We start from the raw sequence: 27,907 nt of genomic DNA, 5'->3' as shown, positions 1-27,907 counted from the left end.
ATTTGGGGAGTTGGGGCGGGTGTAAGGGGGCTGAGAGATAAATGGGAGGGGGTGAGGCTGGAGGGAGGTAACTGGGAATGCGATGGAAGATGAAGGTGGAGGGTGACGCTCATAGGCCGGAGCAGAGGGTGGAGCGGATAGGTAGGGAGGAAGATGGACAGGTAGGACAGTTCAAGAGGATGGTGCTGAGTTGGATCTAGGATAAGGTTGGGGAGGGGAGCTTAGGAAACTGGTGAAATAGACATTGATCCCGTATGATTGGAGGATCCCAAGGCAGAAGATGAGGCGTTCTTCCTCCAAGCACTGGATGGCTAGAATTTGGCAGTGGAGGAGGCCCAGGACTTAGAGTCATAGAGATGTGCAGCACGGAAATAGACCCTTCGGTCCAACTCATCCATGCCGAACAGATATCCCAACCCAATCTCGTCCCACGTGCAAGCACCTGGCCCATATCCCTCCAAACCCTTCCTATGCCTTTTAAATGTTGCAGTTGTACTGGCCTCTACCACTTCCTGTGGCTGCTCATTCCATACACATATCACCCTCTGCGTGAAAAAGTTGCCCCATAGGTCTCTTTTTTTATTTTTCACTTCTTAGCCTAAACCTATGCTCTCTAGTTCTGGACTCCCCCACCCCAGTGAAAAGACTTTGTCTTTTTATCTGATTCATGCCCCTCATGATTTTGTAAACCTCTATAAGGTCACCCCTCAGCTTCCGATGCTCCAGGGTAGACAGCCCCAGCCTATTCAACCTCAAATCCTCCAACTGTGGCAACATTCTTGTAAATCTTTTCTGAACTTTTTCGAGTTTCACAACATCCTCTCGATAGGAAGGAGACCAGAGTTGCACGCAATATTCCAAAAGTGGCCCAACTAATGTCCTGTACAACACAACATGACCTCTCAACTTCTGTACAGGAGGCAGGGTGGGAAGGGCTGTAGTCCAGGTAGCTGTGGGAGTCTGTGGGTTTGAAGTAGATGTTTGTGTTGAGTTGGTCGCCAGAAATGGAAATGGAGATGGAGAGGTCCAAGAAGGGGAGGGAGGTGTCTGAGATGGTCCAAGTGAACTTGAGTCAAGGTAAAAGATGTTTGTGAAGTTGATGAACTGCTCAACCTTGTCGTGGGAGCACGAGGTGGCGCTGATACAGTTATTGATGTCGCGGAGGAAAAGGTGGGAAATGGTGCCGGTGTAGCTGCGGAGGATGGACTGTTCCATGTACCCGACAAAGAGGCAGGCATAGCTGGGGCCCATGTGGGTGCCCATTGCTGCCCCTTTAGTCTGGAAGAAGTGGGAGGATTCGAAGGAGGAATTATTGAGGTTGAGGACCAGTTCACCCAATCGAATGAGTATGTTGATAGAAGGGTGGAAGGGTACTGGTTCATTCAGCAGGACAGGAAGAAATGGAAGGCTTGGAGGCCTTCATCATGGCGGATGGATGTGTGCAGGGACTGGAGGTCCATGCCATGGATGGAAGTTTGGTTTTCGTGATGGACTGGGCTGTGTTCACAACTCTCTGTAGTTTCTTGTGGTTCTGGGCAGAGCAGTTGCTATACCAAGCAGTGATCCATCCAGATAGAGTGCATGTATTTTTACAGACATGCCAAATTTCCTTAGCTTCCTGAGAAAGTAGAGGTATTGTTGTGCTTTCTTGAATGTCGCGTCAACGTGGCTGAGCACACTGTTTGCATTGTGATTGCCAAAGCTGAGCATTGGAGAACCAATCACGTCAAAGTTTCATCAAAATGAAATTTTGCCTTCTGTTATTTCACCTTGATTTTGTCACTCAAACCTATTAACACTTCTAACGGAACCAGTTTTTTGGTATTGGAAGAGTAGTTTGAGTGCGGTATGACCTTAATCTTTGGACTAGATTGCATCTGATGCCTTCAGTAGGTTTATGTCTCCACTCAAGGATTGCCTTGTACAAGTTTGTTTGATTTTCTGTCTGATCCCTTTGACAATTTTTCACTGCTGCCTCTGTCTTCCCATTTGACTGGAGATACTGTAAAGATGATATATGGTGTTAAATTTCCTACTCCTTTGTGAAGCAGCTAAACTCTTCACTCTTGAATCAAAGGCAATTGTCACTCAACACAACGTCCAGAATGCCATGATGACTGAAGTGTGCTTTCAAATATTCTATAGTCTCACTGATACTCATTGATGTCAGCTGACCAATCTCCCAGACATTGAATAATAAGTGATGGTGACAAGATAATCAGTTACTGTAAGACTGAAGAGGTCAACTCCAAGTTTTATCCATGGTCTGTTTTGGATTTAATATATCTAAAGCAGGTCTTTAGCTTGCTTAGCTCAGTATTCGCTAAAATCACTGATAAGCATTTCTCAGTCTCATTGCTCATATTTACCAATAGAGCATTTCTGTTACCTCTTCAGACTTGGCTCAATTCCTTGAAGACTTATGTGGATATGCCTCTATATCTCTTTCATAATCTCCTTAGGGATATGACTGTTTCCTTTGTACGAGAAGCCATCTTTAGGCTATACCTATGTGCCCAGTACTATCTTTATAGCATCAAGCATATCCTGATGCTTTCAGTCCACCCCTTCATCACGATGTCCTGTGTCACCTGGAGAGTAGCATTTTATAGCATAGTTTGTTTAATTTGAGTAAGATATGTATCTTTCAGATTCAGTGTCTCTTCTGGGTTGAGAGAAAGTGAGGTCTGCAGATGCTGAAGATCAGAGTCGAGAGTGTGGTGCTGGAAAAGCACAGCAGGTCAAGCAGTATCCGAGGAGCAGGAGGATCGACATTTAGGGCATATGCCCTTCATCAGCCCTCTTCAGGGTTGATGACTTTCAGAGCACATCAAGCAAAGCACACCGTCTCTTCAAATTCAGAAGATTTCACACACTATCTTAGAATTCTCAATATTCTTCAAGTGGAGTGCTGTTCTTGACAGTATGTTGGCAGTGCGTCGCTATTACCATTGCTTGTATCTCACAGCTACATGATGTTTCTGCAGCTGAATTAACATTCTTTGCAGGTGCTTTAAAGCAGATAGAAACAATTTGAGGTAATTGCTTTGAAATGTCTTTGTGGTAGGACTCCACTGTCACTTTGTTTCTCCAAAATAGGTATTAATTAAATACTAGGTGAAAGAGGACTGCAGATGCTGGAGATTAGAGTCAAGATTAGAGTGATGCTGGACAAGCACAGCAAGTCAGGCAGCATCCGAGGAGCAGGAAAATCAACGTTTCCGGCAGGAGCCCTTCATCAGGAAATTGATTAAAATACTCCCAAGCAAAAGCAGCAACCAAGCACACTCTGAATCTGAATATAGCATTATTCAGTTTGTGTTAATGCCCTGGATGCAGTTGCATCAGGTTATCCTTGCTGCATAAAGTTTGCTCCAACACTTGTGTTTCTGACATCAAACTGGAAATGACTTCAACTTTGCATTGCAGTATCTGACCACAGGTGTTATCACTAGTTATTTGGTAAAAAGTGTTTTTTGCCCTAATTCCTGGCATGTTCTGGGTAGTGAAGCTGTGTAGAGATTTACACTCTGTAATGTCAAATTGGATAAGGACTGTGCTGAATAGTTTCCAAAAAACCACAACTCATTTCATTGCTTTCACAACTATCAGTCATTCCATTTCTTCCATAGATCTCACCTTGTCAAGATATTGGTGAAGTCCTTTTATACTGTCAGTACATGACTTCAGACAACTTCAATTCTATCTTTTTCTTGTTGAGCTTCCACTTTTTACCAAATAACTAGTGATAACACCTGTGGTCAGATACTGCAATGCAAAGTTGAAGTCATTTCCAGTTTGATGTCAGAAACGCAAGTGTTGGAGCAAACTTTATGCAGCAAGGATAACCTGATGCAACTGCATCCAGGGCATTAACACAAACTGAATAATGCTATATTCATAATGCAGGTGCATTAAATTCTGTTTGTTATCCATGATGGCTTCTTGCATTATGTTTCCAAAAGCACAGACCTGCAAAGCAACCAGTATGCCCTTCGACTCTAGGAAGATCTCAATCTACTTGATGCTGTCAATGTTGCCTATGAAATGCTGCAGATCTGGCACTTATAAAGTTATTTTTTTTTAACTAGCAACTGCCACCAGTAAAAACACCCATGAATTTGAATATTTACAAACACAGCCCATTATGGGCAATGCAACATGTAGGATTAGTAGTCTAAGCTTTCAATTTACTTCAACCAGCATGAGCAGATTTTCCTTAATGTTAGTGATCTCAAATTTCAGATGTTCAATTATCCCATTGCACTGGGCTGTAACAATACTTAATTTGTCCTCTTGGCATGTGTATTGTTCAATCAACTTTACATTTGAAGACTTCACTTTTGTGTCACCACCTTGAACCTTTTCGCACAGATCGTGATTTAATAAATGCCAGACAATGACCATCTCTAACAAGGGAAAATCCAACTGTCTCCCCATACAAGGCAAAACAGCCTGATTGTTTAGCATTTCTTCCACCATCTTGAACATTATCTCCACCACCCATAAAACCACAAAGTATAGAAGGAGAATTGGGCCATTCAGCCCTTCGAGTCTGCTCCATCATTCAATGTAGCTGATGTGTTTCTCAAACCCATTTTCCAACCTTGAATTCCATAGATTCGCCACTCTCTGGCTGACAAAATTCTTCCTAATCTCAGTTGTAAGGATTGTCACTTTGTTCTGAGGCTGTACCCTTGGGTCCTGGTCTATCCCACTAGTTGAAACATCTTCTCCATGTTATATCTATCCAGGTCTCTCAGTATTCTGTAAGTTTCAATGTGATCTCCTTTCATCCATCTAAACTTTGTCAAGTACAGACCCACAGTCCTCAATGACAACCTTTTATAGCCATCTCATTGATACCTCACATGTGCACGTGACACAGGCAGGGCAGTCATTGGGAACACCATAAACTGCACATTTCCTTCCAAGCCCCACACTATCCTGAAGGGATATTCCGCTGTTCAAAAACCTGCAAGTCCCTTCCTAAAAGCACTGAGTATGCACACAACAGTTCAAGAAGGCAGCTTACTAGCACCAGTGGCTCAAGGGCAAGTGGATGTGCAATAAAAGCTAGCTTTGCCAGAGACACTCACATCTCAAGATTGAATTTTTAAAACCTCTTACTCTTAAATTCATAAAACCAAACCTGATACAAACATATCTAAAGTATGTGATAATCTCACTTTTCAGTGTAATTCCCTTAAGTAAAATGTACAGCATAATTTTACAAATGTTGAACAAAATTAGTGTTGAAAACAGAGGAGCTTTTTCTTTTGCAGGCTATATTGTAGACTTTAAGGACTGCTGCTGTTTCAGGCTTTATGGTAAACATATCGAACTGCTTTGATGTTTTGAGTAATAGACATTCACGATGTCTTGCCCTACTTAAACTATTGAACAATAGAAAATAAAACTTCTTTCAATTAAGGAAAAGCATTTAAAACTTGTTTCTTTATTTGTTGCTAATGTAAGGAATCTTAAATTGATTTTATTTTCACTTTTGTGTAGTTCTGCTCTACATTGTTCACATTTGCACACTTTGGGTTTTCATAAAATATCCATGTTAGAGCATTGGCACTGATTAAGCACATTGAGTTGGCAGCGTTTCATCTGATTTGAGGTTGGTGCACAAATCTTGAAGGAGCTCATGATCATTATGCAAGCATGATTTGCTCACAATAAGAGCATATTAAAGTTAAATTTTAATTTCAGCTTCTTTCACTCCTTTTCTTTAAACTGGCATAACGAAAGATTGAAATTACAGACCACATGATTGGAGCAGGTTTGAAAACAAGCGTGGGGATCACTCTGCAGTTGCCCCTTTGAGCCAGACCTAAATATTTTCTAATCCATCTTTCAGAGATGTTATGACATACCTCTGGAGCAGGTGGAACTTGAACTTGGGCCTCTTGGCTCAGGGGAAGGACCAGTACCGCTATGGTAGTGACCATCTCCAACAGAAGAATATACCCATCACCCTGTAACACTCAGTGACATGACTATTGCTGAATCCCCTACTATTAACACGCTGCGTGGGGGTTACTGCTAACTAGGAAGTGAACTGGAGAGCAGGCCAGAGGCTAGGAACCTCCAGCAAATAACTTGCCCACCAAATCCCCACAGCCTGTCCACCATCTACAAGGTACATGTCAGAGGTGTGATGGAAGACTTCCTAATTGCCAAGATGAGTCTATCTGTAACAAAATTCAACAAACTTGACACCATCCAGGACAAAGTATCCATCTCAATTGGCAGTATATGCACAAATATTTACTTACCATTAATGAACAGTAGTAGCAGAATGTACTATCTACAGTTGATGAATGCAGCTCACCATCAATTTTTCAAGGTCATCCACAGCTGGGCAATAAATGCTGCTCTGGTTGATGAAGCTATGAATGTATTTTTTTTTTAAGATTCAGACTTTGCAAAGGCAAAAGATAGCCATGACGAATAAATTTGCAGATGACACTAAGATTTGTGGAGCAGCAGGTAGTGAAGGGGATTGTCAGAGAATGCAGCAGAAATAAGATAGATTGGAGAGTTGGGCAGAGAAATGGCAGCTAGAGTTCCATCCGGGCAAATGTGAGATGATGCATTTTGAAAGATCCAATTCAAGAGTGAATTATATGGAATGGCCCTGTGGAAAATTGATGTACAGAGAGATCTGGGTGTTCAAGTCCATTGTACCATGAAGGTGGCAATGCAGGCCGATAGCGTGGACAAGAAGGCATGTGGTATGCTTTCCTTCATCGGACGGGGTATTGAGTACAAGAGTTGGCAGGTCATGTTACAGTTGTATAGGACTTTGGTTTAGTCACATTTGGAATACTGCATACAGTTCTGGTTGCCACGTTACCAAAAGGATGTGGATGCTTTGGAGAGGGTGCAGAGGAGGTTCACCAGGATGTTGCCTGGTATGGAGGATGGTAGCTGTGAAGAGAGGTTGAGTAGATTAGGATTAGTTTCATTAGAAAGATGGAAGTTGAGGGGGACCTGACTGTGTCAACCTCAATCATGAAAGGTGTAGATAGGGTGGATAGCAAGAAGCTTTTACCCAGAGTGGGGTCTCAATTACTAGGGGTCACGAGTTCAAGGTGAGAGGGGAAACGTTTAAGGGAGATATGCATGGAAAGTTCTTTACTCAGGGTGGTGGGTGCCAATGGAAGTGGAAGAGGCGGGCATGATAGCACCATTTAAGATGTATCTACACAGATACATGAATGAGCAGGGAGCAGAGGGATACAGATCCTTGGAAAATAGGCAATAGGGTTAGATAGAGGATCTGAATCAGTGCTGGCTTGAAGGGCTGAGTGGCCTGTTCCTGTGCTGTGATTTTCTTTGTTCTTTGGATGCAGTGCCATAAAAAGTGCAGAGATATTTCATGTGCCCTTATTCAAAAAAGGCTGCAAAGAAAAACCTGGGAATTATAGACCAGTAAGCCTAATATCTGTGCAAGGTAAGTTACTTGAAAAGATTCTGAAGGATAAGATATACATGCATTTGGAAAGCCATGGTTATACTTTGTGCATGGGAGGTCATGCCTCACAACTTTTTTAGAGCTCTTTGATGAAGTGACCAGGAGGGTTAATGAGGGTAGTGCGGTAGGCGTAGTCTGTACGGACTTAAGTAAGGCCTTTGATAAATTTCCACATGGTAGGCTGCTTTGAAAGGTTAGATCGTCTGGAATCTAGGGAGAGCTGGCAAATTCGAAACACAATTGGCTTCATGGTAGGAAGCAGAGGGTAATTGTAGGTGGATGCTTGTTAGATTGTAAGCCTGTGACTAGTTGTGTCCAACAGGGGTCAGTGCTGAGCGTGTTGCTGTTTGTTATTTATATCAATGATTTGGATGAGAATGTACAAGGCGTAATTAGTAAGTTTGCAGTGACACTAAAAAGGGCGGTATCATGGACAGCGAGAAAGGCTATCAGAAAATGCAGCAGCAGGGGAAGTATGCCGAGAAATGGCAAATAGAGTTTAATATATATGAGTGTTTTGGAAAGTCAAATCAAGGTAGGAGTTTTATGGTGAATGATAGGGTCTGGAGGAGTGTAGTGGAAGAGAGGGACCTTGGAGTTCAGCTGCACAGTTCCCTAAAAGTGGAGACATAAGTAGACAGCAGTGAAGAAGGCTTTTGGCACAACTCCTTCATCAGTGTGGGCATTGAGTATAGAAGTTATTTTGCAGTTATACTGAATGTTGGTTTTAGATTAGATTCCCTACAGTATGGGAACTGGCCCTTCGACCCAACAAGTTCACACCAACCCTCTGAAGAGTAACCCACCATATATTTACCCCTGACTAATGCACCTAACACTATGGACAATTTATCATGGCCAATTCACCTGGCCTGCACATCTTTGGATTGTGGGAGGAAACCCACGCAGACATTGGAAGAATGTGCAAACTCCACATAGGTTCGATTCCTGCCTTGGGCGATTGTCTAAGTCCCTGGTGCTGTGAGGCAGCAGGGCTAACTACTGAGCCCACTGTGCTGTACTTAAGAGTATGTGTTTAGTTTTGGTCACCTTGCTATAGGAACGAAGTTATTAAATTGGAAAGAGTGCAGAAGAAATTTACAAGGATGTTGCCAGGACTCGAGTCTGAATTAAAGGGAATGGTTAGATGAGCTATGACTTTTTTCTTTACAGCGTAATAGACTGAGAGGGGAATCTTAAACAAGTGTATAAGATCATGAGAGGCATAGATAAGGTGAATGCACTCAGTCTTTTTCCCGGAGTTGGGGAATTAAGACTAGAGGGTATCAGTTTAAGGTGAAAAGGGAAGCTGAGGGGCAACTTGTTTTTTTACACAGAGGGTGGTACGTAATTGGAAGTGGTTGAGGTGGGTAAATTAATAATTTTTAAAAGGCATTTGAACAAATACGTGGATAGGAAAGGTTTAGAAGGCTATGGGTAAGGAAATGGATTAGTGTGGATGGACATTTTGATTGGCACGGACCAGTTTGGGCTGAAGGGCCTGTGCTATAGAACTGTAGGATTCTATGACTGAGTATGCAAGATCAATGAATGTAACTTCAAAAGCCAATTTTGAACAACTGCACTACTACTATCACTCACTTCTCGATGCACCACATTGATCACTCACCAATAAATAAACTCAACTAATCATAACTCATCCCTAATATAGTCATGATTTGGAGTGCCAGTGTTGGACTGGGGTGTACAAAGTTAAAAATCACACAACACCAGGTTATAGTCCAACACGTTTAATTGGAAGCACACTAGCTTTCGGAGCGTCGCTGATGAAGGACTTGATGACCACCTGATGAAGGAGCGTCGCTCCAAAAGCTAGTGTGCTTCCATTTAAACGTGTTGGACTATAACCTGGTGTTGTGCGATTTTTAACTTCATACCTAATATAGTCTTCCTTCATCCTCAAGAGCTTAGTCTTCTGCAAGCCTCACACTATCATCTTTTTTCTCGTCCAGATATTTATCCTTTTCTTCTTCAAGTTCTTATTTCTCTTTCAGCTCTTCCTTTTTTTTCCTTTCTGCTCTTCTTCCTCTTACAGCTCTTCCTGCTCCTGGCAGCTTGTCCTACCTTGTCATCTCTGCTCATTTGCCCTGCAGTACAAAGGAAGCATATTCTGTTGCACCCATGAAGCAAGTAATGTTTATATAATCATTGAAGTCAGGACAACTCCTCCCTGTAGACAAGGAGTTTTAAAAGTCTTTGGAAAACACCAAATTTTCTGCAATAATGCATCAGACCAATGAGCTGCTGAACACTTTTTTTAAGCATAGACATTAATTTTCACAGTTCCAGAGTGGCAGCTCTGGCTTCAAGTCATTGTCTGGTTATTCTGCATACTTTGGTGGATGCTTTCTGTACACACACTGTGTTCTCAGCATAATGGAGGGCAACATGGCTTACATAGTAAAGTATGTGCATTATGATCTTGTACTATCCCCTGTTCAGAAGCAAGATGTTGGATACCAGGTAACAAGCTTGGAGGAAAAATAATATTTGCAGTGCTGAATAACTGGGTGCTGAGAAGTCGAATTCTTAGCAAGAGCATCATTTATGCTGTAAACTTTACTTGATTTAGTTATATTTTCTCTACAGACCAGAAATTGCACCAAGCTTTTCTCCTCTCCCGGTTAATTTACAAGATTAAGAGATGTGTGACAATCTTATCAGGCAACAGCTGAAGTATTATGTCTCATAATAGGAACTACAGTTCAAACGTACTTCATTGGCTGTAAACTACTTTCGGACATCCTAAAATTGTGAAAGGTATTTGGGTCATGCAGCTCTTTCATTTAAAACAAAATACTTTGTATATTTTGGTTAGGATTTCAAGGCATAAGAGGAAACTTATTCGAGAATTACTTGTTACCAGTAGATGAATGACAGACAAGATACAGACTAGAGTTCATTTTAGAATTGAGAAGGTTAAGGGGAGATTTGATTGAAGTAGTTAAAAATCTGAGGGTTTTGATGGAGAAGTTTGAAGAAATTGTTTCTATTCGCAGAAGGGTCAGTCATCAGTGGACACATTTCAGGTAATTAGGAAAGGAACCAGAGAAGACAGGAAAACTTTACTTCTTATATAGGGCAAACAGGAGTTGTCTGACTATAAGGTGATGGTAGCAGATTGAATAATTTTCTGAAAGGAATTACATAAATACTTGAAAAAAATAACAGTGTTATGAGAAAGAGCATGGACATAGGACTAACTGAATAGTTTACTTAGAGCCATTATAGACAGTATGGACCAAATGCGTCCATTCTGTGTGGTTTTTAATGATTGCACAATGTTTTACTGCATCTAATAGGAGAGTTCTCAGCCTTTTTTTGCATCTGAGAGAGCACCCTTCCAGTCCCTTTTCATGTTTAAAAAAAAATTACAAACCCCTCTAACACGCATACTAATTTTGGCCTCTAAAGCATCCCAGTTTTAATTACTGTACCATTGACAACTATTCTTTCAGTTACCTAGGCTCTAAGATCTGGAACTCTTATCTGTAAATCTCTTTGCCTCTGTATCTCTTTTTCTTTCCTTGAGATGTACATTATAACCCATCTCTTTGACCGAGACTTTGGACATCTCTAATTTGTTGTCTTTCATTGTTTAGTGCTATAATTTATTCTATAATACCATTTGTGAAGTGTCTAGGGAGTTATGTCAACCATTTGATGGACAAAGCAAAGAATTATTAGATTCTGCTCTCCTCTGCTATAACTTCTCCACAATAAACTATCTTCATAAATCGCTTTTGTCTTATCTCTTGTATCATCAGCCCTAACTAGTAAAGGACTTCTTTGTCACTAAGATTGGGCCAGTAGCTCAGCTGCCTCAGGTACTTTCCTCCATTCATCTAATCTGCCAAGCAAATTTCAAATTGATTCTCTTTTGGTTTCCTAAACTCTATTCTCAGTATACTACTGATCGCTTAACTGCTTTTCATAGAGTCATACAGCGGGGAAACAGACCCTTTGGTCCAACAAGTCCATGCCAAACATAATCCCAAACTAGTCCGGGCCCATATCTCTCCAAATCTTTCCTATTCGTGTATCCATCCAAATATCTTTTAAACAGTGTAATTGTACCCACATCTGCCACTTCCTCAGGGAGTTCATTCCACATGAAAACCACTCTCTGTGTAAAATAAATGCCTCTTAATGTCTTTTTAAATCTATCTCCTCTTGGACCAGAGATGATTTTTTTTTAATGATACCTGCTGGGAACTACTGACCCCCTCCTTCAAAATAACAAAATGCATCCTGTGTGACAGCTAGTCTGCCTTAATATCACCACTGAGAAATGTTATTTGACATTGCTCTTGTGAAGTGACATTGGGCATTCTACTACATTAAAGTTGCTATATAAACACAATTATTGTTGTGAAAGTAATTAGGATGGAAAACCTACAAAATCTTAGTCATGAATCTTCATGTAAATTTAATATTTAATGATATGTTGATCGTTGATGCCTCCAATTTCCTTGTAATCATAATTCCTCATGTTAAAAGCATCCCTTATTTGTCTTTGTGTGTAATGTATTCAACCTTTGTCCTTGCAGCTTACAGTGCAGGTCATTCCAGGAATTTGATGGACCCATACCTAACCCAGAATCATATGACATCCCATTACAATAGAATCCTCTCTGCCAAAGGTAATGTGTGATGTACTTTTCTGTATATCTATGTGGCCATCAAGAGTTTCAGTCCCTAAGAATTCTTATAATTTCTATGGCTGATGAACTGAATTCTGACTTCATTTCAGTCTTTTAGAAAATTTTGCTAATATTTAGCACACTGAAGAATATAGTATGAGCAAAATGAATTAGGTAATTTTCTTCTTGTTGTGAGGAATGGACAAGTTATCTTAATTGTATAATATTTGGGATTACCGTCACAGTTGTTGCTTTGGTCTCTTTGCAGTGAATTAGGGATTCACAGCATGATTAACTGTTTGATTAGCCACAACATGTAAAATGGCCAAATCATGGCTTACAAGGGAATTAAAGATAGTATTAGATGCAAAAAGGAGGCAGACAAATTGGCAAGAAAAAAACAATAGATCTGAGGATTAGGGAGAAGTTAGTAAAGAAGTTAGTAAGGGATTGAATAAGAAGGGAAAAATAAGGTTTGCCAGTCAGTTTGTGGGGAACATAAGAACTCACTGTAAATGTTTCTATAGGTCTGTAAAGAGAAGAAGATTGGTGCAAACTAATATAGATTCCTTACGGTCAGAAACAGGATAATTTACAACAGCGAACAAAGAAATAGCTGAGGAACTGAATTCTGACTTCACTTCAGTCTTCACAAATGAGGACATAAATAATGTACCAGAAATGATGAGGAACGCAGGGTTTAGTGAGAGAGAGGAGCTGAAGCAAATCTTATTGGAGAAATTGATGGGTTTGTAAATCCCCAGAGCCTGATGATCTACATCCCATAGTACGTAAGGAAGTGGCCCTAGAAATAGTGAATGAATTTGTGGTCTTCTTCCAAGATCCTTTAGACTGTGGAATAGTTCCTATAGATTGGAGGATAGCTAATGTAACCCCACTATTTTAAAAAGGTAGATAGAGAGAAAATATGGCATTATAGACCAGTGAGTCTGATGTTGATAGAAGATGCTTGAGTCCATTATCAAGAATTTTATAGCAGAACACTTAGCATACAGTGGTAGAATGAAGCACAGTTAGTATAGATTTACAAAAGTGAAATAATGCTTGAATAATCTACTGGAATTCTTCAGGAATGTAACTAGTAGAGGTGATCACAGGGAGCCAATGGATGTGGATTATTTAAATTTTCAGAAGGCTTTCGACAAAGTCCAGCATAAGAGAGTAAGTGTAAAATTAAAATGCATGGGATTGGGGTAGTGTTTTGAGATGGGTAGAAAATTGGTCAGCAAACAGGAAACAAAGAGTAGAAATAAATCTGTTTCAGAATAGCAGGCAGTGACTCATGGGGTGCATAAGAGATTGGTGCTAGGACTCCAGCTATTCACAACTTATGTTAATGATGTAGGTGAGGGAGCTAAATGCAATGTCTGAAAATTTGCAGGAAGCACAAAGCTGGTTGGAAGAGTGAGCTGTGAGGAGGATGCAGCATGATTTGGACAGGTTTAATGAGTGGGCAAATGCTTGGCAGATGCAGTACAATGTGGATAATTGTGAGGTTATCTACTTTGGTAACACAAATAAGAGGGTAGATTATTATTTGAATGGCTGTTTAAGTTTAAATTGAGAGAGGATATGTTTCACAAAACGTGGGTATCCTTGTGCACCAGTGACTGAAAGTACATTTGCAAAATTTAAAAAGCATCTGGATATGTATATAAATAGGAAGGGTTTGCAGGGATATGGGCCAGGTGCTGGCAGGTGGGACTAGATTGGGTTGGGATATCTGGTCGGCATGGACGGGTTGGACTGAAGGGTCTGTTTCTGTGCTGTACACCTCTATGACTCTATAAGTGCCAGGTGCAGCAGGCAGTTAAGAAGAAATGTTGTATGTTGGCTTTCATTGGAGGAGTTGTCTCACTTGACTCCAACCCAGAATTCAGATTTGGAGATACAGTCTCTGGACTTAGACTTAACTGCATCTTATCATTTAGATGTAAGAATGCAGTCACAGAAGTTGTAATCTGTTGTTATTATGACAGGAGCATTTTTGCCAACCATTTTGTCAATTGCAACATTTAAAAGGAAATTTTATTGGCAATTAAGTGAGACCAAATAATGTTCTGCTGGTATTAGTGAATACTTCCAAGCATCACAATATTTTGTGGCAGATAAGGTGCTTGAGTTCCTATTTAGTGGAAAATCCGAAATATTAAAGAGAAGGTGGTAGCATTCAGCGAATAAAGAAACAAAGTTAATGTTGTAATACTTCAAAATGCCAGGTGAAGGATGGAAGTGAACCCTAAGCTCTACATGTTTTTCAAAGCTTCCTTGCTATGTATATCTATGACTCTATTCATAGAGGCAAACGTTATGACCATCCACCTCTCCACCCAAAAACCTTAGTTTCAGTACATTCCTATTTACAGTAGCACAGATGAACCACCAGTTAACGTTGGCTATCTTTATACAATTAAACGTGATAAAGCATCAATGGCAACAAAGAATAGTTGTGCAAATGACCTTTTTTGGTGGCTCTGTGTAATTCTAAAATGTTGCTTCTCAAAGAGTATTCAATCCCTTTTAAAAGTTAACTACTTTTTATCCTTTCAGCTTCAGTGGATTGTTCTGTTCCAAAAAGCATGCTGTTAAGCATAAAATGTAAGTAATTCATTTGTTATAAGTAAAGCCAGGGAAACATATAGCATAGAATCTATGATAATTAGAAATGTTTGAATATTTTGAGGAAAATAGAGATGTTGGGCTACTTTTTCTAGGAATTTGAATATGCAGAAGTTATGCTGTTGCAGTTTATAGCAAAACATTAAGCAAGGTTGTGTTGAAACTTGATTTTAGTTATAATACAAAACAAGTGATAGCTAACTATCTGCCCACCAATATGCAGCATCAGATATTCAGCTGTAGTGCAATTAGTAAAATCCATTTAAGAAAATATATATAAAAGTGCTCATTTGCACCACTCCCAAGACCAATTTCTAGTATTGATCGCTTGCACTGACAATATCACTTGGTCAGCAATGTTTAAATTTTTTTTAAATTTGTTGTCAAATTCACTTGTGCAGGAATTGTCTTTTGTGCATAACTTAGGGACATAGAGATGTACAGCACGGAAACAAACCCTTCGGTCTATTTGTCCATGCTGACCAGATATCCTAAATAAATCTAGTCCCATTTGCCAGAATTTGGCCCATATCTCTCTAAACCCTTCTTAATCATATGCCTTTTAAATATTGTAATTGTACCAGCCTTCATCACTTCTTCTGGCAGCTCATTCCATCCACGCACCACCCAATTTTGCAAACGTTGCCTCTTAGGTCCCTTTTAAATCTTTCCCTTCTCACTTTAAACCTATGCTGTTTAGTTTTGGACTCGCCCACTTCAGGGAAATGACCTTGTCTATTTATCCTATCTATGCTCCTCGTGATTTTATAAACCTCTATAAGGTCACCCCTCAGCCTCCACTGCTGCAAGGAGAAAAGCCCCAGCCTATTCGGCCTCTTTTGATAACTCAAACTGTCCAACCCTGGCAACATACTTGTAAATCTTTCCTGAACCCCTTCAAGTTTCACAACATCCTTCTTAAATTCAGTGCACTGACCAATAAAGGCAAGCATACCAAACGTGTTCTTCACTATTCTGTCTATCTGGGTCTCTACTTCCAAGGAACTATGAACCTGCATTCCAAGGTGTCTTTGTTCATTAACATTCCCCAGGACCTTACCATTAAGTGAATAAGTCCTGCCCTGATTTGCCTTTCCAAAATGCAGCATCTCACATTTCTCTAAATTAACCTCCATCCGCCACTCCTTGGCCCATCTGATCAAGGTCCTATTATATTCTGAGGTAACCTTCTATGCTGTGTGCTATACCTTTAATTTTGGTGTCACCTGCAACCTTACTAACCATTTGTGAACTGATGTTCGTATCCAAACCCAGCACCGATCCTTGTGGCACACTGCTGGTCACAGGCCTCCAGTCTGAAAAACAATCCTCCCCCACCACCCTGTGCATTCTACCTTCGAGCAACTACCTTCGAGCAACTACCTTGAGTAGTTCCGCCTGTGTTCCATGTGATCTAACCTTGCTAACCAGTTTGCCATGAGGAACCTTGTCAAACGTTACTGAAAACCATATCGATCACGTCCACCACTTTGTCCTCATCAATTATCTTTGATTCTTGCTGAAAAAGCTCAAGTAAACTAGTGAGAAATGATTTCCCACACACAAGGCCATGTTGACTATCCCTAATCAGTCTTTGCCTTTCCTAATACATGTAAATCTTGCCCCTCAGGATTCCCTCCAACAACTTGCCCATCACCGATGTCAGGCTCACTGGTGTATAAGTCAATAGCTTTTTCTTACCACCTTTCTTAAATGTGGCACCACATTAGCCAGCCTCCAGTTTTCTGGCACCTCATCTGTGGCCATCTATGATGCAAATATCTCAGCAAGGGGCCCAGCAATCATTTTCGTGGGTACCCTGATCAGTTCCTGGGGATTTATCCACCTTTGTATTTTAAGACGTCTAGCACCTCCTCCTCTGTAACATGGGCATTTTTCAAGATGTTGCTATTTATTTCCCTATGTTCTCTACTTTCCATGTCATTTTCCACAGTAAACACTGATTCAAAGTACTCGTTTAGTATCTCCCCTATCTGCTGTGGTTCCACACATAGGTGGCTTTGCTGATCTTTAAGGGGTCCTATTCTCTCCATAGTTACTCTTTTGTATTTAATATAGATCTTGACTTTCAAAAGAAAACCAGAGCATCCAACAAATCCAGTTTATTTTGGCTGCCCGATTTAATTCTGTTTACTGGCACAAATATGATACCATACCAATACTATAACTGGGACAGTTAATGCCAATAAACATAGGTGGTCACTCTAGAAAATGAAAAAGCAAGTTGGAGTGCTTAGTGCTTCACACCTTATTCTAAGTTCACATCTTGAAGTGAATATGAAAATATAGTAAAGCATCAATCTGATGGTAAATTGCTCTTTTGTTCTTAAGATAAAGACCAACTGAAGAAGCAAAATCTACAAACTAAATACAAAAAAGGATTCATTCCTACAAGATCAGAATCTTGGTCCAGCTCTGGTAGCAGTGGAAGGTTAACTGTAACAGAATCTATTCAGGTATGTTCACTTCTGATAAATGTGAACGCATCTTCAGAGATGTAACATTTTACTTATGGTTCAATAGACATCACTATAGAATTTAAAGTCTTTAGTCAATTACTGACCCTCCTTGAGCTCTCAAAATCTGTTTGCATTTTTTAATTAGAAGTTGGAAGACAGATTTTTAAAAATTAAAATAGCCTGTGGTGCTATAGTCCAAAAGCCTCATCCCACCATATCTCTTCAATCTCTGCTAGTTCTGCAATTCTGCTATTTAACTCCAGCTGCCTAAGTGTCACAGCCTTCTACACACTGGTGCTGGTGGTATGATATTCAGCTCCACTTATGGTAATACTTTGTTTGAGAATGCTTTTAAAATTGGAGGATGAGACTTCAAAATGAATGGATGAGGGAGGAACCTTCAGAGCGTAAGACAAACGCTCTCATTGCCATGACCATGAGGTGGAATGAAGTCAGTGTAGAGATGGATGCATTAAAGCTAGTTTCAGAGGAGTTTTGGGAGCAGATAAGTGACTAGAAAAAGATGCATACTTAGAGTAGAGCAGGTCTTGGAAGTATTTGAAGAATGTTAATTGCATGCCATTTTTGATAGGGCGAGTGAGGACTGCAGGTACTGGAGATCAGAGTCGACAGTGTGGTGTTGGAAAAGCACAGCAGGACAGGCAGCATCCAAGGAGCAGGAGAATTGACATTTTGGGCATAAAGCCTTCATCAGGATTGAGCCTTGTGGGCCGGGGGCCTAAGAGATAAATGGGAGTGGGGGGTGGGGCTGGGGGGAAGATAGCTGGGATAGGTGTGCATTTCCAGCACCACACTCTCGACTGCCATTTTTAATAGCCACATATTTTAGGCTTTGCGTGCCCTCAATGAAAAATTGATTTCAGGAAAACAGGACTCAATCTGAGGTTTGATGAACACAGTAGTTGTTTGGTGTCTTTTTTCTGTGTTTAAGTTGTTGAGGAGAACGTAAGTTATCATTGAAGAAGGTTAAAGGTTAAGAAGAAGCAATTTAAATTAATTCTGGAATTGCACAAGTTTAGCAGTAGAGGGGCTGAGATGAACAAGGTTGTGTAGTAGAAGTAATTTATTTTGGTAACAGATACAACATGCAATTTAAAACTCCAAATTGACCAAGCTTGTAAATACTTTATTCAGTCTAAGATAGTGGCTGAGAAAAGGAATCAAGTTTACAGCAAGGGTGTGCAGATTGTGGAGGGGACCAAGGATGAAGGCATCCATTCTCCATTTACAGAACGTTAAACTATAAGAAATAGGAGCAGGAGTACACTGTACGAACCATATAACCCTCAAACCAGCTGTGCCATTCAATATAATCATGGCTAAGAATGACAATTCATGCCACAAACAGGAAGTCATTCTCAGCTTTAAAGGCTTTATGCTCTTTGATTGTGTTTTTATTTTTCATTGAATGCACAGAAAGCGAGAAAGTGAGTTTTTAAAGCGTACAGGTGCTGTTACCTTTGCCATCAGAATTTTCCAATACATTCTTTGTCTCCACCTTCCCACTACAGCATAGTTGCTGTAAAACACTCCCAAGTTCTTCACATCCAATGCCCGAGAAATGAAATGGAACGTGAAAATTTTCAGACAATTGAATCATTAGCAATCTTGTTAATTACTAATTTTAAAATGGCAAATGGCCTGCCAATTTCTGCACCCACTCTACTGCAATAATTTTGGAGACTGGCATGATGTTGGATGGCTGACCTGACCTCTCTCACCCTGTTTTATGTTCACGCAGTGGGGTTGGCCTGCTTGATTTATGGATGTAAACTCCAGTCCTTCCTTACTTGCTCTCCAATGCTCTGCTTGCATTGCACCAAGACTTTTCAACTCCTAACAATGTCCAAAAGTGAGCAAAAAAACAATTCCAGAACTGAGATGCAAGTCACTGCTATTCGACCAGGTATGGCATAAGAGCCCAGCAAAATTGAACTTTGTGGAATTTTGGGAAAGCTGGCCACATGGAAGACCTTTATATAGCACAATATAAGATTTTATGCCAATTGGAGGTCAATTCATTTCAGTCTTACAAATGTCATTGTTCGTCAGGCTAGTATCCTAGGCCCAAACATCTTCAACTCCTTCATCAATGACCTTCCCCCTAACATTAGGTCAGAATTTGAGGTATCCATTGATTATTGCATAGTATTTGATTCTTTTCACAATTCTTCAGAAAATGAAGTTTATGCATGCATACTTCAGGACCTGGACAAGTGGCAAATAACATTTAGACTACAATATGCCAGACAATGATCATCTGCAATTAAAGTCCAACTATTTTCCTATGACATACAGCAACCTTCTCATTACTGAATTCTCCCCACCATCAACAGTTTGTGAGGTTGGGATAGTAGAGTAGTCAGCATTGACCAAAACCTGACCTACACCAGTCACATAAATACTATAGCTATAACAGCAGGTCAGAGGCTGGGTGGTTCTATGGGAAATGATTCACCTTCTGACCCCCTAAAACCTCTCAAGTATCGATAAAGCGCAACTCAGGAGTGTGATGGAACACCGTTTGGTTGCTGGATTGAATGCAAATTCAACCGTCCGTAAAAGGTTCAGCAATATCTAGGACAAAACAGCCTAGTCTCATATAAGAATAGAGATATACAGCACAAAAACAGACCCTTTGGTCCAACTCGTCCATGCCAACTAGATATGCTAAATAAATCTAGCCCCACTTGCCAGTATTTGACCCATATTCCTCTTAAACCCTTCCTATTTGTAAACCCATCCAGATGTCTTTTCAATGTAATCGTACCAGGCCTCCACTACTTCCTCTGCCAACTCATTACATACAAACTTTGCATGAAAACGGTGCCCCTTAAACCTTCCAGCTGTCACCTTAAACCTATGCCCTTTAGTTTTTGACTGCCCCACCCCGGTGAAAAGACCTTATTTATTTACCCTATCTATGCCCCTCATTATTTTACAAACCTCTATAAGGTCACCCCTCAGCCTCTGACGCTCCAGGGAAAATAGCGTCAACCTTTAAAAATTCACAGCTCCCTCCAGCGTCAGCATACCATGGTTTGCAGTGTTCCTGTCTGCGGTGTGCAGTCCTGCATTGCCTTCCATAACCTCTGACTTTAATTGCCTGGAAGAACAACAGTTCATAGGAATGCTATCATCTGCAAGTTCCCTCCAAGTCTCATAACCATTCTGACTTGGAAGTATATTGTTGTTCCTTTATTGTCACTGGCTCAAAATCTTGCGACTCTTTACTATCATTTTGGGTACATCTACACAGCATGCATTATAACAGTAATCAGTTCGCCAACACGTTCTTGAAGGTATAGTCAGTTCTGCTACAATGCATATTTCTTCAATGTGAATTGGCTTTAACGTGATTCAAGAATTTAGACTGTCATTTACAGAACATGAACTTTTCTTACTGAATTGGCTATAATGCAATTCCAGCCCCATTAGCTTAAATGCCGTGCTATTGCATGATTTTCTTATAACACAAGATCGCATGAGAACGGAACTATGGCATTATCTCAGAACCAATTGTAATTCAGAATTGGGTATAAATACAAGCCTTCCTTCCAGTGCTCACATGCCATGAACAATTTTTTTTAAACATCCTGCAAAAATTTACTGCTCTTAATATTTCTAGCTACTGAATGTTATTTGTTTGCAGTGAACGTGATTTTTAAAAAATCTGTTCTGGAGCAAAAGTTGTTATTTAATAATTGTTTCAGATTCACTGCAAGATCTTTGCTGGTTGGAGAATTGTAATGTTGTGATATGGAAGTTCTGCAATTGAGAATGGATTTACAATTAGCAATAAAAATGATTTTTTCTTTTAGACGTAGGTATCTTGAAACATTCAGTTTTCTTTTTCAGGCAATATACTTCATTTTTCAGCAGTGTTCTTGAACTAAACCAAATGGGAATCAAATCTACTTGGCCATTGTGCCAGCGTCTTGCTGTAACTCCAAGGGAGGTTCAACAGACTGAATCGTATTCTGTGCTTTATTACTTTAATGTGGCAGAATCCTGTGATACTCTGAGCACAATCACAAACTGCCCAAATTAAACAGAACAACTGAGGTAGCTTATAAAATAACTGTGATTGGGAGTGATATACAATGTCATAGATTTATAGATTCATGCAGCATAGCCCAACGGCCTATCGAGTCTGTGCAGATGTACTTACAGTAATCATACTTTACAGCACTTGACCCAAAACCTTGAATGTTATGACATTTCAAGTGCTCATCCATGTACCTTTTAAAGGTTATGAGGATTCCTACTTATACCACCTTCCCAAGTAATCCATTCAAGATTCCCACCACCCTCAGGGTGAAGGACATTTTCCTCAAATCCTCTCTGAGCCTACTGCCCTTCAGATTAAAATTATGATCTTTGTTATTAACCCGTCAACTAAGGAGAAAAGCAGCTTCCAATCCAGCCACTCGTGCCTCTCATAATTTTATATGTCAGTTAGGTGTCATGCTCCCCCCTCCCCACAAGACTTCTCTGCTCTAAAGAAAACAGTCTGAACCTATTCAGCCTGACTTCATAAATAAAGTGCTCCAACCCAGGTAACATCCTGGTGAATCCCTTCTGCACCCCTTCTGGCGTCATCCAGCAGATCTGAAGTTTTGTTCCATTTAAAATGTAATTGCAATCTTCCTGTTCTCACACCCAGTCTGTGCGTTCATCTAGACAGGATTCAGATCTACTCCTGCACTGTTTTTCTTGATTCTCTTTTATTGCCAGAAACCCGATAGAGCATCCATCTTGGAGGACTTCCAATTTCCACAATACTGGGAAGACAAAAATTCATTGTCTTCCTGCAATAACCTTGATACTTATTCTCCAGCAAGATACTGCCACCAAACTCATCTTCCCCTGCTTGTTAGTATTCTGTAGGAACTGTTCTCTGCAAGACATCCTGGTCCACTCCACTATCACCCCTAACACTTCTTCACTTCCTTATGGTATCTTCCCATGCAATCACAGAAAGTGTACCACTTGTCCAGTATTTTCACTGTCCAAGGCCCGAAGCACACCTTCCACGTGAATCACTGATTTAGTTGTACTACTTTCAATCTAGCCTACTGTATTTGCTGTTCATTAAGTGGTCTTCTCTATATTGGTAAAACCAAATGCAGATTGAGTAACAGCTTTACAGACCACCTACTCTTTGTCAGTAAGAATAACCCTGACCTTTCAGTTGTTGCCATTTCAATGCACCATCTTGCCCTCATGCAAATATTCCAGTGAAGCACAAGGCAAGCTGGACAAACAGCATCTCATTTTCCTCGGAGGCAATTTACTGAGCATGAACACCATCCTCCATTTGATTACAACCCTCAATGGCTGGCCTTTGTAATATCACCAAGTTTGCAGATGACAAAGCTGGGGGTGAGGGTGCACTGTGAGGAGGATGCAGAGAGGGTTCCATGTGATTTGGACAATAGGGATGAGTGGGCAAATGAATGTCAGAAGAAGTATAATGTGGATAAATATAAGGCTATACACTTTGGTAGAAAAGTAGGAAATCAAATTATCTGAATGATGATAGACTAGGGAAAAGGGTGGTGTAACAAGACCTGTGTGTTTTTGAACGCCAGTCATTGAAAGTAAACATGCAGGTGCAGCAGGTAGTGAAGGAGGCAAACAGTATGTTGGCTTTCATAATGAAGGATTCAAGTACAGGAGCAGAGACATCTTGCTACAACTGTATAGTACCTTGGTGAAACCACAGCTGGAGTATTGTGCGCAGATTTGGTCACCTTATCAGAGGAAAGATCTTCTGGCTGTGGACAGAGTATAAGAAAGGTTTGTCAGATTCATTCGTGAGATGGCAGGGCTGATGTATGAAGAGGAACAGGATCGGTTAGGACAATATTCATTGGAGTTTAGAAGAATAACAGGGTGATCTCATAGATTCCTAAAAAATTTATTTGTTAAACCTAAAAGGTTGCAGGTAAGATTTACAAGGATGTTGCCGGGGTTGTAGGGTTTGAGCTACAGTGAAAGGCTGAATAGGCTGGGGCTATTTTCCCTTGAGTGTCAGAGGCTGAGAAGTGACCTTAGAGAAGTTTATAAAATCATGAGGGGTATTGATGCAACCTTCCAACTCGGCACCGCCCTCATGACCTGTTCTACCTGCCCATCTTCCTTCCCATCTATCAGCTCGACCCTTCCCTCTGACCTATCACCATTACCCCACCTCCATCTACCTATCGCACTCTCAGCTACCTAACCCCCAGCCCCACCCTCTTCCCATTTATCCCACCACCCCCTTGGCTCACAGCCTCATTCTCGATGAGGGGCTTTTGCCCAAAATGTCGACTCTCCTGCTCCTCAGATGCTGCCTGACCTGCTGTGCTTTTCCAGCACCACACTCTTGACTGCAGTAAACCCACCAACCCAACCTCCACTCCCGGCACCTTCCCCTGCAACCGCAAGAAGCGCCCACACCTCCCCCTTCACCTCCCTCCAAGGCCCCAATGGATCCTTCCATATCTGTCGTAAATTCACCTGCACCTCCACACACGTCATTTACTTTATCCGCTGCACCCGGTGATCTCCTCTACATTGGGGAGACAGGAACACCTCTGGGACACCCGCATCAACCAACCCAACCGCCCCGTGGCTGAACACTTTAACTCTCCTTCCCACTCCGCCAAGGACATGCAGATCCTTGGCCTCCTCCATCGCCAGATCCTGGCCACACAACGCCTGGAGGAAGAGCGCCTTATCTTCCTCCTAGAAACCCTCCAACCACATGGAATGAATGTAGATTTCTCCAGCTTCCTCATTTCCCCCTGGCCTGCTACGCTTTTCCAGCACCACACTTTTCAACTCTGGTCTCCAGCATCTGCAGTCCTCACTTTCTCGCAGTAAACCCTGACCAAGTGAAGTTTCAAGACATCAAGATCCCTCAAAAGATGTAATTAAAAACATCAACATATCTCCTAAAATTGATGTAAAATCACATAGAATGTAATAGAAATGTAACTCAGCGAGTATATACATCACTGTTATATTTTATTTACAGCATAAATATTCAGACATTATGGTAGGTCACAGTATTTAATGTATATAATGTTTGCTGATTTTTTTTAAGAGTGCTGTTTGATAACATGGCAGTTAGAACAAAGTTTGCTGTATCTATTTCTTCCTGCCACAACTTCAGCAATAAGTAATTTGTTTACAGACATTGAGAATGTTAAAATTGATATTGAAACTACTGGAAGGTAATCCTCATTCCTCTGACACTATTTTGAAAGTACTGCATTTTTGTCTTGAGCACTTTTGACTGGACATCAGGTAACTAGCGAAAACTGTGCTCTTTGAAGTTACCTAGTGCTGAAGAGGTATTTAAATGTTCTAAGTCCTTAAGATGTTAGTACTAGCTCAATGCTCACATAAAGGAATGTTGACCTTTACTGTTGCCAGAGTAATGGGTCACAATCCTTATGTTTGAGTTAACTATGATGCTAATTCTTATACCTGCTAAAAAAAAAATTGATAAGTAGTGAAATTTTCCTTTAAATTTAGGATATCAGTGTTGTCTCCACCTCTTATCACCACATAGTACAGGTTGGCCTTGTTTAATTTCAAACTATTGAGCTACACAACATTTAAATCATTTGGCATTAATTAAGCATTATTTTCCAATTAAAGATTTTTCTTGGTAAGGTTTTCAATCATTGTCAGTGGATATTAAGTTTTACATACCCATGGTGCTCTCTGGTTAAATCTGTTCGGTGTCTCATGAGTGCTAGTGCCTAATGAACTAGTTACTTAAGTAATTACTATCCAAGTGTAACTGGTTGATTTCCTTTGTCATTTTTGGAAGCTTTAGTCTTCAATTCATGTTTGTGGTGCAGGCATCTGAAAACATTATCCTGCAATCCTGTCCCATCAGTAAACTTTTATTGGCATGTTGTCTTTTTGAATGAATGGTTTTTAGATGCTCTCATTCATGTGTGATCTCTCCTGAATGCATCTTCTAAGGGAAAACTGTATATGAGAAAGCGTTATTCTTCAGTGTCTCCTTATCAGGAATTTGTACATAGTTTCTGGTACGATGACTTGTTCCAATGCTTTAAAAATAACATTTTTACATACTTACTGCATTTTCATTTTTGGTTAACAGAATCCTTCTATGCTACAACACAGTAAGGAACCCAGACAGCTAGCAAATGGATCCATGACTCCTGAGCAAACGTTTATCACTCCCAAAGGGAATTTTTCAGTGTTGACTTCTGCTGCCGACATTAATAACGAAACAACTCAGAAAAACTTCAGTCGCTGCTACTCAGATCTGAGCTCCAGGATTTCTATATCTCCCAGGCAATGTTATAGATCTTTCTACAGTTCATCATCTAGCTTTGCAAATAGCCAACACTGTTACAAATTATTTCAGGATGCACGTCAGAAGACATATAGTGGTGATATTTTGGAGAAACATGCTCATTGTTTTACAGGTGGGCAACAATTCACTCCTCGCATTCTAAAGAAAGAAGCACAGTCTTCCTTGATCCATTACAATTATTATACTCCTGTGAAGAAGAAAAGACTTTCAAAAAAGAAACACATGACACAGGAAACACAGACTGATTTCACCAGGTACTTTGAGTTGCAAGAATGTATTTTTGCTTTGTGTTTCCAGAATTATTGCTATGTAGAATATCAATGACTTTCTCTGCCCAAATTTTAGTTATATTTGTAATATACTGATATAAATGAGGTGACTTCTCTTGAGAGAAGTACTTTCAGCTAAAGTACATCTTTAAATAGAACAAACAAAAATCGACAGTCTGCTCTCCATTGAGATATAGGGCTGGATTTTCCAAGGAGTGGCAGTCAGATGCATATTGCCACTCTGCTCCTTTCTAATTAAACAAAAGAGTCTCTCATTTCTGACAGGAGATTCTAGTCAGGGCATATAGAGTCATACAGCACAGAAACAGACTCTTCGGTCCAACTTGTCCATTCTGACCAGGTTTCTCAGACTGAACTAATCTCATTTGTCTGCATTTGCCCCATATCCCTCTAAATCTTTCCTATTCATGTACCTGTCCAAATAATTTTTAAATGTTGTAATTGTACTCTCCTTGACCACTTCCTCTGGTAGTTCGTTCCATATATGTACCAATTTCTGTGTGAAAACATTGCCCCTCAGGTCCCTTTTAAATCTTTCCCCTCTCACTTTAAACCTATGCCGTCTCGTTTTGGACTTCCCTACCCTGGAGAAAAGACCTTGATTATTCACCCAATGTATGCCTGTCATGGTTTTATAAATCTCTGTAAGGTCATTCCTCAGCCTCCTATACTCCAGCGAAAAAAGTCCCTTAAGGAATGCAGAGCCATACTTTCATTCTGGTAGATCCTTTATTGTGAAGCACAGTCATGCAAAGACAAGCAAAGCTCCCTTTTTCATGCAATCAATTGCTGTAATCTATGATTTAGAGGTCCAGCGTCACAGACAACTACTTTGACAGCTCTTTTGAAAAAGTTAGTACATAAGATAAGTGTGAGGATAGAGTGCCAGGTAGTTATGATGCCAGGTATGTGCAAGTGGGATGCCAGTTCATTAGCATGCAATTGAAGTTTTAGGTTAGGTCATGGTGAATAGGAGAAATTGAGTCAGGCAAGAGTGGCTGAGAATGTTGGATTCTGGACAGCGGGGTCCCAGGATAACGGGGATACTATTGGGTTGGGTTACGGGAGAAGGGGTGGTATTGGGTCTGTGTGCAGGGGAAAGGCAGGGTCAGATCCAGTGTCATGATCAGAGCGCAGATTGGATTGAGGTGGGTGGGGATTTGCAGGTCCATCAACAATGGAGGACATGAGGTTCAGGTTCTGGAAGGGGTACTGGAAGGACTGAGGGGAAAGGGTAGTTAGTACTGGCATGGATAGGGTAAATAGGCAAGGTCTTTTTCCTGGGGTCGGGGAGTCCAGAACTAGAGGGCATAGGTTTAGGGTGAGAGGGGAAAGATATAAAAGAGACCTGTAGTGCAACTTTTTCACGCAGAGGGTGATACGTGTATGGAATGAACTGCCAGAGGATGTGGTGGAGGCTGGTACAATTACAACATTTAAGAGGCATTTGGATGGGTATATGAATAGGAAGGGTTTGGAGGGATATGGGCCAGGTGCCGGCAGGTGGGACTAAATTGGGTTGGGATATCTGGTCGGCATGGATGGGTTGGACCAAAGGGTCTGTTTGCATGTTGTACCTCTCTATGTCTCTATGACTCTACCTGTAGTTTTGGGGGGTGGGGGAATGCTATGTTTGGGAGCTGGTTTGGGTTGACTGGTGGGAAAGGGGTGTGTACAGGATATTGATTGGTGGGGGGGGGATGGTATCGAATCCAGTAGCAGTGATTGTCAGGTCCTGGAGCTAAAGGAAGAGGTGTTGGGCCACTGTTTGCTGGGGTGGGTGTGTGTGTCGGGGGGGGTAAGGAGTGTTTAAGAAGTGTAATCAGGATGTGTAAAGTACATTATGGGACCCATTGAATAGATACTGAGAAGCTTGATTAAGTTGTTGTGGTTCTGTTCGCCGAGCTGGGAATTTGTGTTGCAGACATTTCGTCCTCTGTCTAGGTGACATCCTCAGTGCTTTGGAGCCTCCTGTG

The 27,907-nt window shown here is 40.8% G+C and overlaps 1 protein-coding gene across 4 annotated transcripts in view; it reads left to right on the top strand.

Annotated features, from left to right (window-relative positions):
* The window catches only part of LOC122553482 (spermatogenesis-associated protein 7-like), an 84,168-nt gene that overhangs the window by 23,003 nt on the left and 33,258 nt on the right, over positions 1-27,907 (top strand). For 2 of the 4 annotated variants that reach the window (XM_043697292.1, XM_043697291.1), the window contains exons 2-5: positions 12,058-12,150; positions 14,722-14,769; positions 17,143-17,267; positions 25,423-25,895. In XM_043697292.1, coding sequence (XP_043553227.1) covers positions 12,058-12,150; positions 14,722-14,769; positions 17,143-17,267; positions 25,423-25,895 — 739 coding nt within the window. Of the gene's footprint in view, positions 1-10,209; positions 10,268-12,057; positions 12,151-14,721; positions 14,770-17,142; positions 17,268-19,053; positions 19,198-25,422; positions 25,896-27,907 lie in introns of those variants that run through there. The other 2 variants (XM_043697293.1, XM_043697294.1) reach the window with 2 other exon arrangements.

This window comes from Chiloscyllium plagiosum, chromosome 10, assembly GCF_004010195.1.
Source record: "Chiloscyllium plagiosum isolate BGI_BamShark_2017 chromosome 10, ASM401019v2, whole genome shotgun sequence".
In the NCBI taxonomy this organism is placed as follows: Eukaryota; Metazoa; Chordata; class Chondrichthyes; order Orectolobiformes; family Hemiscylliidae; genus Chiloscyllium; species Chiloscyllium plagiosum.
The sequence above is the reverse complement of the archived record's forward strand: the minus strand, read 5'-3'. Positions and strand labels throughout refer to the sequence as shown.